Source organism: Phyllostomus discolor, chromosome 3 (genome assembly GCF_004126475.2).
Source record: "Phyllostomus discolor isolate MPI-MPIP mPhyDis1 chromosome 3, mPhyDis1.pri.v3, whole genome shotgun sequence".
NCBI lineage: Eukaryota > Metazoa > Chordata > Mammalia > Chiroptera > Phyllostomidae > Phyllostomus > Phyllostomus discolor.
Window position 1 is genome coordinate 147,490,065 of NC_040905.2, and position 15,968 is coordinate 147,506,032.

Sequence of the window (15,968 nt, forward strand, 5' to 3'; positions counted from 1 at the left end):
CCAGAAACAACAGAAAACAAGCGGAGCCAGCTAAATGTCCATGAGTAGGAGGCTGCCTAAATAATTTCTGAAACAATACAACTGTCTAAAAAGATAAAGACATTCTCTATCTACTAATATAGGAAGATTTCTAAGTGAAAAAAAGATGCAGAACAGTGAGTATGGTAAACTACCTTTTATATACAAGTAGGGAGAGTGTAAAAAGAATATAGCTATATTCTGGTTAGTTTGCATATACATGAAAAAACTAGAAGAGTTTAAAAGACAGTAATAACTTCAAATTGTGGAAAGTGTTGAAAGAATTGTCAAAGTATACATTTACTCACATGCCAAATTTAAATTTACTAGTAATTAAAGAAATTCAAATTAATAAAATATCTGTAAAGAGATTAAAGGGAAATGCACACTCAAATATTGCTGGTGACACTGTTTTGAAAGGAAACATCTGTCTTGAATCAGTATTCTGCCATTAGAATTTATCTGAAAAAACGGGAAAGTTTTGTTCCCAAATTCTATTTTTATTACAGATTCTACAAAACAATGTAAGATAAGAAGGTGTGTATTCAGAAACAAATAATGGGCAAAGGAAACTACTGTCAGTATGTATGATTACTGACAGTTGTGTAGTCATTTAAAAATTTATGAGTGGAAAAAAACATGAAAAAATTACTGATGATGGAATTCCACTGCAAGCTAAAAAATATAGGCTATATTATTTAGATAGCATGGTCTCAGTTTGGTATTTAAAGAGACATGGTATGTATTTTAAAAGATTAAAATTTTGAAAATATTAACTAGTTATAATTGAGGTGTCCATTAAATGGTATGTGATATAAATTATAAAGTCTTTTATAGAGGAAATATTTTAAGCATCTTCCACCATGCCCTCTTTTGCCTTTCCTTTCCATTTACACAAAAGCTGCATTTCATTGTTATTCAAAAGGCAGAAGCCTGGAAGTGTAAATCTTAAAGAAAAGGTATACATTCGGTGTGAAGCGCTCAGACGCTGTTAAGAGTTTATACCAAACGAGCAGCATAAATAAGTGCAGCTATTGCCGGTCTTCAGTCACACATACAAAAGGAGCAGGAACCCTCTACGCATGTCCAGCCCTGCTACGCTTCACACCCCCGCCTCTCGCGTCTCTGGCGCACTTCACCCTCCCCTCCTTCCACGCCCGCCCACTGAGGAGTCCGGCAGCCGCGCAGCCGCAGTAGCTGCTGCGGCCGCTCCTAGCCCGAGGGATCCTGGGACTAGGCCTTTCCGGAAGGACTGGCTTGGCTTTCGGGGTAAGGCCCCTTGTTGCAGACCCGTGTTCCAGGCCCTGGCTTGACAGACCCGTAGCCGCGGCAACGCTTTGGTGACAGCAGAGGACTCTACCGGCGGTTCTCTAGGGTGCACGGCCTCGCTGCCGAGGGAGCTGGGGAGCTGCAGAGCTGCGGAGCTGCAGAGCTGCAGAGCTGCGGAGCTGCAGTACGTGGCGTGGCCTCCTCCTCTGCCCGGAGCGGAACCGCTGGAAAAGCAGCAGCAAAAGCCGCCGGACAAGGTGAACCGGGTTACTTAATTGCCTTCAGATGATGAATCATCTGTGTAACAGTCAGATTTGAGGTCCACAGCGCTTTGTGCTTCTGCTGCACAGCAGTTTTAAGTGGATAACTGACTGGTGTGCCTGAGGGGTGCCACGTTTCCTCTTGATAAGGAAAGCGAGCTCTCCTGCTCTTTGGACATCCTCCTTTCCTCGAAAGCATTCCGATTTTAATCCCGCACTCCGGCATACATCGTTGTGCAAGAGGCTTTCCCATGAAAGTGTCTCTTGGTAACGGAGAAATGGGCGTCTCCGCCCACTTACAGCCTTGTAAAGCAGGAACCACTCGATTTTTTACCAGCAATACTCACAGTTCAGTGGTATTGCAAGGCTTTGATCAGCTTAGAATAGAAGGATTGCTTTGTGATGTGACTCTGGTGCCGGGTGATGGAGAGGAAATCTTTCCTGTTCACAGAGCTATGATGTCATCTGCTAGTGATTATTTCAAGGCTATGTTCACAGGTGGAATGAAAGAACAAGACTTAATGTGCATTAAGCTTCATGGGGTGAACAAGGTTGGTCTGAAGAAAATAATTGATTTTATTTATACTGCAAAACTTTCTCTTAATATGGACAATCTTCAGGACACACTTGAAGCTGCCAGCTTTTTACAAATTTTACCTGTTTTGGACTTCTGTAAAGTGTTTCTTATTTCAGGAGTCTCTTTAGATAACTGTGTTGAAGTTGGGCGAATAGCTAACACCTATAATCTTATAGAAGTGGATAAATATGTCAATAATTTCATCCTGAAACATTTTCCTGCATTACTGAGTACTGGGGAGTTTCTAAAACTCCCTTTTGAACGACTTGCCTTTGTGCTTTCCAGTAACAGTCTTAAGCACTGTAGTGAACTTGACCTCTTCAAGGCTGCCTGTCGCTGGCTCAGGTTGGAAGACCCTCGGATGGATTATGCTGCAAAATTAATGAAGAACATTCGATTTCCACTAATGACACCACAGGACCTCATCAATTATGTGCAGACAGTAGATTTCATGCGAACAGACAATACCTGTGTGAACTTGCTTTTGGAAGCTAGCAATTACCAAATGATGCCATATATGCAGCCGGTGATGCAGTCAGATAGAACTGCCATTCGCTCTGACTCAACACACCTGGTTACTTTAGGAGGCGTTTTGAGGCAGCAGCTGGTTGTCAGTAAGGAATTGCGGATGTATGATGAAAGGGCACAAGAGTGGAGATCATTAGCTCCCATGGATGCCCCCCGTTACCAACATGGCATTGCTGTCATTGGGAACTTTCTTTATGTAGTTGGTGGTCAAAGTAATTATGATACAAAAGGAAAAACTGCTGTCGATACAGTGTTCAGATTTGATCCTCGGTATAATAAATGGATGCAGGTTGCATCATTAAATGAAAAGCGCACGTTCTTCCACTTGAGTGCCCTCAAAGGACATCTGTATGCTGTTGGTGGGCGAAGTGCAGCTGGTGAATTGGCCACAGTAGAATGTTACAATCCAAGAATGAATGAGTGGAGCTATGTTGCAAAAATGAGTGAACCCCACTATGGCCATGCAGGAACAGTATATGGAGGCTTAATGTATATTTCGGGAGGAATTACTCATGACACTTTTCAAAACGAGCTCATGTGTTTTGACCCAGATACGGACAAATGGACACAGAAGGCTCCAATGACTACAGTTAGAGGTCTGCATTGCATGTGTACAGTTGGAGACAAGCTCTATGTCATCGGTGGCAATCACTTCAGAGGAACGAGTGACTATGATGATGTTCTAAGCTGTGAATACTATTCACCAACCCTTGACCAGTGGACACCAATTGCTGCTATGTTAAGAGGTCAAAGTGATGTTGGAGTTGCTGTCTTTGAAAATAAAATCTATGTTGTAGGTGGATATTCTTGGAATAATCGTTGTATGGTAGAAATTGTCCAGAAATATGATCCAGAAAAGGACGAGTGGCATAAAGTTTTTGATCTTCCAGAGTCGCTTGGTGGCATTCGAGCTTGTACTCTCACAGTTTTTCCACCTGAAGAAAACCCTGGGTCACCTTCTAGAGAATCACCTCTTTCAGCACCTTCGGATCATTCCTAGGACTAAGATGATACGTCTTTGCAGTGCATAGAGGATGATCTTGTATTTCCCCTTTAGTTGTATTTTCCAATGATTGGTCAAGTTATTAGATGAAAAGGTAACTGATATTATTTGTATTGTTTGGCTTAGTATGTCTATCGGATGTTTAAATGGATTCTGAAAATATTCAACATAGGTGTTTTAAGAAATGTAAAAAGATCATAAAAAATGTTAGATGTCTTTTTGTGGTGTTATGTGAGAGTGTAGATGATTGTAGTAAATGTGTAGTTACGTTCATCATGCTTTGAAGTTGAAAGTTTTCATCTAACTGCAAACCATCAAAGGGAGGCTGCCAGCGCTAACCTAAAATAGTAAACAAAAGGTCACCACATATTGTTAACTACTTCCCTTTTTTTCATAGAATTTTTGACATAGCTGCCAACTCACCAGATTGTGTGGGTGCGTTCAGAATTATGTGAAATTTCTTAGGTAGACAGGAGAAATAATAAGTTAAAATGTATTAACTAAAAAAATCAGTATAGCTCTAAGGCAGAGTTTGTGTTTCTGGAGAGAGAGAAAAAAATACATGAACTTACATACATACATACATATATATGCACATACATACACAGTTTTTAAATTGATTGGCATTTAAGGTAGAGTGAAATTGTTTTTAAATTTAAGTTTTTCTACGTAGCAGCTATTTCTATTCAAATGGGAATTCAGTACCAGGGAGTAAATGTCTATATAGATATGCTGAATTGAAATAGATAAGTACTATGTGAAATTGATAACCAAGTTTAGCATTTGACTAAGTTGTTACTTTAGATAAAACTTATGTTACTTTTTCTGCTTGTATATTGTTTTCTGTAGAGTTGCTTTTATACAGATTACTTAGCAAAGTTAGGGTTTCAGAGGATTGCTTTTGCTTAGTAAATTTAAGCTCTGCTTTTTTCTGTTTTTGTTCAGTAAAACTTATAAAAGCAAAGAAAGAAGTACGCTGAACAAAGCTATGGGATTTTAAATTCATTCTCCCAATTTAGTCATTCTAATAAGATTATTAGGTTTGGGCTGGTTGCACGGGAGCTACTCCAGCCCGTGGTGCATCCTGAGTTTTGTGTGATCTTCCTCAAGGCTGTCATCTAGATAATCATCTGAGCAGGCAGTAGATACACTCTGTTCAACATCAAATCAGAAAAATATCCTCTTGGCCATGTCTAAAGGACTGGACCAATTTCAGATTCCCTAAGGAGCCAGTTACAGAAAGCCTCAGGCACTGCTATCTTGCAAGCAGTACTAAGTACATCTTGAATATCAAGGATATCCCTACTGGCTGAGAACCTTGGAAGGAGATCTTAATGGGACCTTATCAGCAAATGGAATCATAGGAGTCCTCTGTAGTGAGTAATTCTGAAGTACTTTCCTGGAATATCTACCTGAAGAAAAAATTTACATACATACATTTACTTACATGTATATGTATGTTTATATCCCTATACTTGGGAGATTGTCGTAGTGTAAATCAGGAACAGCCTTGTTATTGACAATCCCATCATAAAACTCAGGAACCAAGACGAAAGGAATTGGCTTCCAAGGATCTGAATTTTACTGCCCACACAAGTGTTGATTCATTTCAATGCTTTTTATGATTTCTGCATTGGCAGAAATTTTCGTACTTTTGTGTTTTTTTAATGATTTAATTTTTTATTACTAAAAATAACACATTTGGGTACATTTAGTAAATAGAAAATGTAGAAATTGCTGTTAACCTTGTGTATTGAATAAGCAAGAAATGGTATTGCAATCATTTCTCTGATTATTAATGAAGTTAAATATGTGTTTCCTTTGATCAGATATTCATGTCCTTTGCCTTTGTAGTAACTGTTGGAGTTGCTTTGTTTTTCATACCAAGTTACATCATCTCTTTATATAATAAATACAATTTAACTGGCATTTGCTTGCATTGATTTTTTTTTCCCCTCAATATTACAGTTTTCCAAAGGCAGGGTCATTCAGTTAAATTTCAAGATCAAATTTGTCCATCTTTTTTGCACTTTGATCTTTAGAGATAATTTTGCTGTCTTTTTACATATTACTGATGTCACATTCCTTGCCCTTATCCTATTGCTTTGTCAGTGCTAATTTTTTTGTAAAAGATTTTATTTATTTATTTTTAGAGAGAAAGAAAGGGAGGAAGAAGTAGAGGGAGAGAAACATCAGTGTGTTCAACCCTCCACCAGGGACCTGGTCTGCAAGCCCAGGCATGTGCCCTGACTGGGAATCGAACCACTGACCCTTTGGTTCACAGGCCTCTGCTCAATCCACTGACCTGTACCAGCCAGTGCCTCAGTGTTAATTCTTAACATGCAAAGGTGGCATTAACTCTTTGTCTCCAGTTACGGTAGCTTTTCTTTCTGGTTGAAATGAAGTGAAATTTTTATAAAAATCTTTATTTTAGTAAGAATACTAATCTTTATTTACAGCATATATTTTCCCATCATTTTTCTTTCAGTGTATGTCTTAACATAAAGCTTTTTGGTAATATAGTGAAATTAGTTTTTCTTTTGCCATTTTTAAAATTTTATTTAGTGTATGTGTATATGCATTTAGTTTTATTGTAACAAACCAACTTGTACACTTTTAACCTTTAAAATTGAGCATCATCTTTCCAGTGAGACAAAAAGAAAATTTAAAAATAAATAGGACAAGATTACAATTGATGTCAATCTGAATAAGATCCTGCAGGTTCTGCTGCTTTTCCTAATGAGTGGCAGGGCTCAAGTCATCATTAGGAGAGAATTTTAGTTTGAAAGTGTCATCTTAAATTGAAAGGATGTCTATTAAACCTCACAATTAAACATGCCAAAGGAGAAACCATGTTGTCAAAATGCCCACTTAACCCACCCAAACATCTCAAACTCACTCTTTGCTGACCTTCTATAAAGCCCCCCTTTTTAAAGTTGTTTTCCCTTTTTTTAAACAAGTAGATACATGTTGGTAAATGCTCACTGTCCATATTCACAGAGACAGAGTGTATCTCTGAGACCCCTGAGAGCTTGATTTTCGAAGAAAGGATTTTCATTAAAATAAAAATGTATTCTGTAACCTGATTTAATATCTTCAAATTCTGTCACTTCAACTCCTGTCAGGTAACACAGTGTCTCTTCATCCTCTTCTCCAAGCAGTGCAGACACTTGTGATGGCTGACAAATCACAACCATCTTGTTAGGATTCTGGTGGTCAATTCACCTCTAATGAAAAAAGTGGCTGGTGGAGTTTGTTATATTTCTGTTCTACTTTCAGAATCTCCTCACTGCCTTTTTCATTAAGTCTGTCTACTTCATTTTGTACTTCTTCACTATGTTCAGTTGCTTCTTGCTGTTTTTTTTTTCTTCCCTTGGTAAGTCTGAGAGGTTGACTTCTGTGGCTTGAGGGCAGGAAGAGGCTTTGGTTTCTTTGGGGTGGAAGTGAGACTGGCATTTGGGGGCCATGCTGTGAGGTAAGTTGGAGAATCAGACTGAAGGGAAGTTGCATAACGAAGAAGCTCTGAGAAATCTCTTTTGTCATTTTTAAAATGCTTTCTTAATTTTTTCTTATGAGATGGTATAATTATCCTAGTATTTTGTTATTAAGGACATGACTTTTTACTAAAAACTTTCAGTATAAAATTTAATGTATGTTTCCAAGTTATCACCCAACTACTCCATCACCACTTTCTGACTAATCTTCACTTTCTCACTGAATTTTTGAGCTTTTTAAAATCATATACTAAAATTTAATTTATTATATGGGCAATTTAGGATATTTTTCCTTCAGTTCCAGTGATCTTTTATTGAGGTCGTCTTAGTTGTATGGATTGCCATTTCAACTGGGATTTTGTTTTCACATTATATTCCAAACTTGATTGCAGTAGTAAGAAAATACACGGTCTTCACATGTTTTCTGTCATTAGTACTTCCCTTGATTCTTACAGGTTTTTGAGTGCAACATCACTCTCATTGATTTTTAACAGTTTTTTGGCATGGATTCTCATGTGTTTTTACCTTAAAAAATCATATTACCTACATAGTATAAAAACTGTATTTCATATTATTTCTTTCATAACTTGAAGCATTGATAAATACTTCCAGCAAAATCATAGTAATTACACAAGGCACTGTATCTGTACTTTAATAGGGATAATTCTAGTTTTAGAATTTCTTTGTTAAAGAGAGATGTTCTTGATCTTGTTCATGAAATATCTGCTTGTTTCTCATTAATTGGGAGCCTTGAAGTGATAGATTCATATTTTTATCACAAATACTTATCAAAATTTATCACTAGCAATTTTTCTCATTTCAGGTACTCAAGAGTTTGTTTCTTAGTTTTGACAACTGTTGGATTAGAAAGCATCCTCTTATATTGCTAAGTGCATTATCAATTAACATAGTTTAGAAAGCAATTTGGCAAAAGTAGTAAAAGATTATTTTCCAAATACATATTTTAGACATTAAACGTATTTCTGGAATTAATAATGACAAAAAAAGTAAGCCTCCAAAGTGTTCATCTCAGCATTACACTATTAGTGTTTTCTTCCCAATAGGACCTCATCAGACATTCCATAACTTTACTTTTAAAGTGAATTTTTAAAAAAGTCTGCCAGTTAGCAGAATCTGTGTATGTGTGGGTAGGCAGCAGGCCTAATTTCTACAGACTCAAACAACCTTATCTTATTTGGGAAGTATATCACTTAGAAGTCAAAACATTAGCAATCCATAAAACTTTCTAATTCATAGTAGATCATGAGCCAACACATATTCAGTATAAAATACTAATTTGAAGTCAGTAATAACACCTATTTCTTAATGCTAGGCAAAATGTTTACTTCGGTTTTTAAAATATGTATTTATTTTATTTTATTTTTTACAGGGAGGGGAAGCAAAGGAGAGAAACATCTATCTGTTGCCTCTCCCATGCCCCTAACTGGGGATCTGGTCCACCACCCAGGCATGTGCTGTGACGGGAAGGGAATCAACCAGTGCTCATTTCAATGAGCCACACCAGACAGGGTGTGGTTGGTTGGTTTGTTTTATCTCTCTGTCCTTTTCCAGATGAGAAAGTCACAAACAGTTTTCACAAAACCTTCCATTTATCACATGTATACAGATACACTGTAGATGTTAATGAATTAAGCTAGAAAATAGGGGGAAGGGTATTTTATAACTTTCTAGGCTAGCTCTCCAGTTTTCTGTAAGAGGAAAAGTCAGGAACTAAGGAAAAATAGTTTGAATCTTGAGATATTGAACTTCACTGTTTCTCACTGGTACATGAAGTCCAGCAAGTGGCTATTTTCACTGCCCCTTTGTAACTGGTTATTGATGAAAGGAACGGATGGTGTAAATATTTAGACCAGGCCGTGACTAGGGAACAATTGGTTAAATGGCTTTCATTTTTTCCCAAAAATAAAGAATAAAAATTGTTTTACAAAATAAATGAACAAACAAAATAGAAACAAGCTCATAGATACTGATGGTTGCCAGAAGGGAGGAGGTTGGGGGACTGAGTAAAAAAGGAGAAGAAATTAAGTACAGATTGGTAGTTACAAAATAGTCATAGGGACATAAAGTCAGCACAGGGAATACAGTCAACAATATTGTAATAACCATGTATGGTGCTAGGTGGGTACTAGACTTATGGGGGGATCACTGCTTAAGTCATAGCTGTCTAACCACTATGCTATGCACCTGAAACTAATATACCATTGAATGTCAACTGTAATTTAAAGAATCAAAGTCTTTTCACTGCAAAAAAATAACATGAAAATTGTTGAAAAAAACTTTTGGATTGTCCAAAAACAAGGTCTTAATTTCTTCCAAAGTGAAGTATTTGATTTTCTTATCTGTGCTCCAAAGGAAAGAGATTCTAGGTAAGTAACAGCAACTGAAACCACAGAACATTGGCTTTCATTATACAACAATATTCAAACCTAGATATTGGCATCCCTGAGGATACATGATTAATATCTAGGGATATGTAAGCACATGAATTTAAAGAACACATTTTTACATCCTCAAGATTGATAAACATTCAAGAAAAAACTGATCTGCCAAGAAGAGCAAGTGTGGCCTATTTCTGTTCCCACTTCCAGTCTCACACTTGGCCCTTACATCACCTTATACACCACAGGCCCTCTGACTCATCCCAAGCCTCACCATGGTGCATTCCCCACAGTGCAAAACCTCTGTGACACCAAACACAGGGACACTTCTAGAAGGTTTAGTTCTTGAGAAGGACTCTCAGTAGGAAAGCAGAGGGGGCTCTAGTAAGGTGCCAATGCTTTACCAGCTACCTCCTCTCTCTCCTGTATAACATCTTCCTCTTTCCTACTTTACTAGCTTCTTTTGATCAATATTAAATGCACTTTATTTCCATCTTCTTCATCCTAAATATGACCATTATCCAGTCCTGCAACCACCTGTATTATCTTGCTCCTGTCATTCTGTTCATACCCAAACTTCTTGCGTGTTTTCTGCAAGATCTGCCCCTGCTTCTTCACATGCAACTCATTTCTCCACTCACAGCAACATGCCTGCAGCCTCTCTGTTCTGAAACTGCTCAGCCAAGGTTTACTATGAGCTACATCTTGCTGAGGTCAGAGATCACTGTCAGTTAGCCATGATTGACATCTCAGAAGCATCTGACAGTGACCACATACTCTATTTAAATCTGACCTTCATTTATCTGGTTTCTATGCCACCATTTCCTGTTTTTCTGCCCCTCCTCTCTTTTCTTTGTTGACCATCCCCTGTCATCTCAGGGAATGTTGGTGTTCCTCAACAGTCTAAGCCAGATGCTGCACTTTGTCCTCTCTGCTCATACAGTCAACCTCCCAAATAGTTCCAAATGTCATCTCTATGGTTATGACTTCCATAGGTATGTCTTTACTCATAATCATGTCTCCAAACATTAGACCTGTATTTCTGCCCGCTACCCTAGAATATCTCCACTGAACATGTCCAAAATTGAATATATACTTTCGGCCTTTTGGCCCTTAGGCCCTTATCTTCTTCCTGTTTTCTCTATGTAAAAGGGTTCCCACCCATTCTTCCATTCAAAATAGAGACATGGACATCATTTTTGACTCCTCAAATAAGCAAATAAGCAAAGCCCAGTTACTAATGAGCTGATTTGCTGAAGATGGCCTCATTCCTAATGCCTTAGTTTAGTTCAGGATGTGATGGCAAAATACAGGAGTGGGTCACTTATAAATAACAGAAATTTATTTGCTCACAATTTTGGAGGCTGATCATGGCCTCAGCATGGGCAGTAAGGCACCTTCTGAGTGCAGACTTCTTGTATTCTCACAAGCTGGAAGGGAATAGGGATCTCTCTGGAGCCTTTTTAATAAGGGCAGTAACCCCATTTATGAGGTCTGAGCTCTCATGACTTAAGCACCTACCAAAGGCCCTGCATGCTAATACCATTACATCAGGCATAGGATTTTAAAATATGAATTGGGGTGGGGGGGCACAAACATTCAGATCATAGCACCTACCATTTAAAGAGTAGAAATCCAGCCCTGGCCAGGTGGCTTAGTTTGTTGGAGCATTGTCCCATACACCAAAGCACTGGGGGTTCCTTTTCTGGCCAGGGCACATACCTAGGTTGAAGGTTCAATCCCCAGTCAGAGTACATATGGCAGGCAACCAACAGATGTTTCTCATATTGATATTTCTCTCTCTCTCCCACGTCCTCTCTCTCTAAAATCAATTAAACAAACAAACAAACAATCCTGATGGTGCAACTCAGTGGGTTTGGTGTTATCTGCAAACAGAAAGGCTGCTGGATCAATTTCAGGTCAGGGCACATGCCCCGGTTGTGGGCCAGGCCCCCAGTTGGAGGCATGTGAGGCAATCGATCAATGTTTCTTTTGCATCTTTTACATTGATGCTTCTCTCCCTCTTTTTCTCCCTCCTTTATCCTTTCTCTAAAGATAAGTAAATAAAAACTTTAAGAAACAAACAAACAACATATTCTTGGGTGAGAATTGGAAAAAAAAATAGAAAATCCAGAAGTCTGAGGCAACCTGACTTTCTATGCAAAATAAACAGTGTGAAGAAGAGTTCAGAATCAGAGCTGAAAATCATTCATGTGATAATATTTACACAGTTATGAATTTAGAAAAAAGCTGTTTGCTTCTGTTTGAAAAGACTAGACTTGGATTGAAACTTCTAAAAGTCTTTTCAAAAATTGGATTTAATGCAAAATACAAAAAAGATTCAAACTGGTGATTTTGTTTAAATTGTTCTCATTGTCAAATGCTAAATAAACAAAATGTTGATTATCTCTAGATTAATACAGCAGCTACAGCAATTAAAAAGTATTTTTAATATGAAGCCAAATTAAAAGTTAAGTACCTAAAAATCAATGTTAAGAAAATAATATTTCAATAGCATTTAGCCATTTTGAATGATTTTAAATTATATCTATACATTGGTAGTATTTGGAAGTATTATGTAAATTTTATTTGAATATGTAATTATGTATATTACTATTTATTTAAGTAAATACATTACATTAAAATACATTACATTGCTCTGCAAACTTAATTATAAAGTTAAATTCAACTAACTTTAATTAAATCAAATATCAAATTGACATTCTAATTATATTAAATTGTCTCAATAGCTTGTAAATTCAACTTGTAGCTGAAATTTTTATTTATTCATTCTTAATTCTTCACTTAATAAAATAAGTATAGTTTACACTTTCATTTTTTAATGTATAAAGCACAGATATAAATAGAGTACATAGGTATATATACTGCATATGTATTGTTAGTTTTCTTGGGGGATTCAATTAGAAAGATGTCTGAAAGACTCTGTGGACAGGGGGCTAATAATGAAAAAAAAAAATGTGCCCTAGAAACACCACCAAATGTATGTAGAAAGTGCACAAGGAAAGCAAAAGCAGAAATAGAAAGTAAGCGAAACATTCAGAAATTGAAAAGTCCTATGCTCTCTATATAAGACACCGGCACAAAGTTGGACCTTACAGAGCCTAGAGAGCAAGATTCAGACAGTCCCCCAGCTCAGCCAGGCCAGCAGCATCTGCAAGGTCCCCAATGGCCCTGCCCTTTTCCTTCCTGGTGGCCCTGGTGGCTCTCAGCTGCAACTCCATCTGCTCTCTGGGCTGTGACCTGCCTCACACCCACAGCCTGGTTAACGGGAGGGCCTTGGTGCTCCTGGGACAAATGAGAAGGATCACCCCTTTGTTCTGCCTGAAGGACAGCAAGGACTTTGGGTTCCCTCTGGAGGCGTTCAGTGGCAACCAGTTCCAGAAGGCTCAAGCCACTTCTGCCATCCATGAGATGATCAGGCAGACCTTCCACCTCTTCAGCACAGAGGGAGTGTTTGCTGCTTGGGACAAGACCCTCCTAGACCAACTCTGCAATGGACTTTATCAGCAGCTGAGTGATCTGGAAGCCTGTCTGATGCAGGAGGTGGGGCTGGAAGAGGCTCCCCTGATGAGTGAGGACTCCATCCAGGCTGTGAGAAAATACTTTGAGAGAATCACTCTCTACTTGCAGGAGAAGCAGCACAGCCCTTGTGCCTGGGAGATTGTCAGAGCAGAAATCAGAAGATCCTTGTCTTTATCAGCAAACTTGGAGGAAAGATTAGGAGCAAGAAATGACAGCTAAATCAACATGGAAATGATTCTAACTGGCTAATGATATCACAATTCTGCATGTTCTCTCATGTTAAAGACTCATTTCTGCTATAATTATGACTTGATTTCAGTCAAACTTGTCAAATGTTTTCAAGAGTATCAATTGCTATTGTACTTAACTCTGTGGACACTAGTCTCATACAGGTGACCATGCTGATGGATCTATTTATTTTTATTTATTAAACTACAAGATTTAAATTATTTTTTGTTTATATAAATATTATGTGTACCTTTACACTGTTAATAGAAAAAAATATATTCTTTATATTTTTTGTCAAATAATTATTTTGCTTTGTTCATTAAATTTTTACTATAGAAACTTTATTGTATTTGTTTATCATTTAAAAAAAAAAAAGAAATGCCAAGCCTAAACATGCAACTTGATTTAAGAATAGACAGTCCCTGGGCAGGTAGCTCAGTTGGTTAGAGCGTCATGTCCATATGCCAAGGTTGCAGGTTTGATCCCAGACAGGGTATATACAAGAGTCAACCAATAAATGTATAAATAAGGGCAATGACAAATCAATATATACTTTCTCTCTCTTTCTCCCCTCTCCGTCCCTTCCTCTCTCTCTAAAAATAAAAAAATCAATTAATAAAAAGGGATGGATGGTACAGTTCATTTACCCATTACTATTATATTTAAGCAAAAATAGATATCCTCTAAGCCAGGGTTTGTTATGTTCTGGATATGGAGGTGAACATAAATGCAGATCCTGTTTTTTTGTGTCTTTGATTTTTTTAGGGTAAGTAATCTAGAAACAATAATCACTTAATTAGTATTTAAATATTAAATTGACACCAATTAATATTAAAATCAGTACTAGTTAGGTTTAAGGCCATAATGAGAAGAAAGGAGTGAAGGGCCCTACAGTAGCAATGAAGAGATGCCTCACCTGAAAGGGGAGAAACAGAGTGACTGTACCTTTAAGAAGTTATCGGAGTGGAAATCATCCGTCATTTTCATTACCAGAGTTGAAAGATGCAGAAGTAAGAAAGTGGGCCTGGAAATGATTCTCTGTAACTAATACAATTATTGAAATGATTCTCTTTACTTAGTAAGCCACACTGCCCGTGTGTTTAGTCTTTTAAAGGATTGTTATTTCTTCTTTAGTCATAGAATGCATTGAGTTAAATTGTTCAAAATTGTTGTTAAAATGTTTTTGTAAAAATGCATACCTCTAGAGGCATCACTCTATACAAGATAGCTATTCTGACATGTATGTATTCATTTCTTGGGGAACTCTTGGTTTCTTGTTCAACATGTAAGTACTTAGAAGTCATCATTCCCTACCTCACAACAACAATTAAAAATCCAGGATAAATAAAAACAACTACAAGTCTTCTTGGAACCATCAAGAATTGAGGTCACAGAGCAAGCCAGTGCTCTGATAACTGGAGAGGAAGAGGAATGTGGAGAATCATGGTTTACCTGGTGGTAAAGTCCATATCTGGAGCTGGTGTGGGTAGGAACGCTTAAACTGTAATTGAGAATTACTGGAGGGCCTGTGGGGATGGGCTAGAGATTTAAAAGCTGCAGTATAGCCAGTCTTAGGGGGGGGCCCACACATGTGGGTATTCTACCTTCAAAATTCCACCACCCCAGCCTCCACCTCCAGGTTCTCACTCTGAAGATCAGAGAAAAATCTCCTGGTGCTTCCAACAGAAGACGGGAAAGAGAAATAATTTTGAAATACTCTGAAGTGTTCTGTCCTCCTAAACAAAGGCCTGCCCTCAATAGAAACTATTTAAGGGAAAGTGTCATCAAGGAATATGTATAAAAGATCCATGGAAAAACCAAAGGGGGGTAGGATTGAGGATAAGAGATGGGGATGGATGGGGTGTGGGGAGAGTAGTAGTGGGGGAATGGAGACAGATGTACTTCAACAACAATTTAGAAAAAGAAAAAGAAAAAGAAAAAAGAAACTATTTTATCAGAGCCTAACCCACTTGGGGGAAGGGAAACACCTCACTTCAACTCCCTCCAACTTTCCCATCTCACCTAATGGGGTGTTCAAAAAGCCGAGGAGCACTTGTGAAGGTCATAGCCCAGGGGCACAGGCTCACTAAAAGACTGAGGGTAGTCACTGAACTATAGAGCACTTTCCCCTACATACTACCATGTGTAGGGTTCCCATAGATAACAGGGGATTACAATGGAAAAGAACTGCAAGAGTCAGGCTTGAAGAAGAAGTCTCTAGGGAAATCTGAAGACTACAGGGTTTGGGGAAAAAAACAAGGCCACAGAGGAAATTTTAGCCTCTGACACCTACAGCTACTGCAAACAGACAACACAGAGAACTCCTAGCGAGATAAATGCAAAACCTCACCTTAAGAGCCAACTGACCTCAGTTTCTTTTACCCAGTATATCATGTTCAGCTTTCAACAAAAACTGACAGGGCATACTAAAAAGTGAAAAAGACTTGGAAGAGACATAGCAGGAGTGAGAACTAGACTTAGATATGGCAGAGACTTTGAAATGATCAGACTGGAAATTTAAAACTACTATAATTAATATTCTAAGGGCTTTAATGTATTCATAAATTCATTTACCTGTTTTATCTCAGTCATACTATGGTAATTAAAATAGTTTTTTTCATATAATATCAAGTTTATCTTCATCATGTA

General features: G+C 37.8%; 2 protein-coding genes across 2 annotated transcripts; both read left to right on the forward strand.

Moving 5' to 3' along the window:
* The first annotated feature begins 1,150 nt into the window (after positions 1–1,150).
* On the forward strand, positions 1,151–5,584 carry KLHL9 (kelch like family member 9). Its single transcript, XM_028508344.2, has one exon. The coding sequence runs from the start codon at positions 1,799–1,801 to the stop codon at positions 3,650–3,652; it is 1,854 nt and encodes a 617-aa protein (XP_028364145.1). The 5' UTR covers positions 1,151–1,798; the 3' UTR covers positions 3,653–5,584.
* A 6,052-nt stretch (positions 5,585–11,636) lies between these two features.
* On the forward strand, positions 11,637–13,613 carry LOC114490854 (interferon alpha-4-like). Its single transcript, XM_036021543.1, has one exon. It carries the CDS (start codon positions 12,735–12,737, stop codon positions 13,308–13,310), a length of 576 nt encoding a protein of 191 aa, XP_035877436.1. The 5' UTR covers positions 11,637–12,734; the 3' UTR covers positions 13,311–13,613.
* Positions 13,614–15,968: the final 2,355 nt, after the last annotated feature.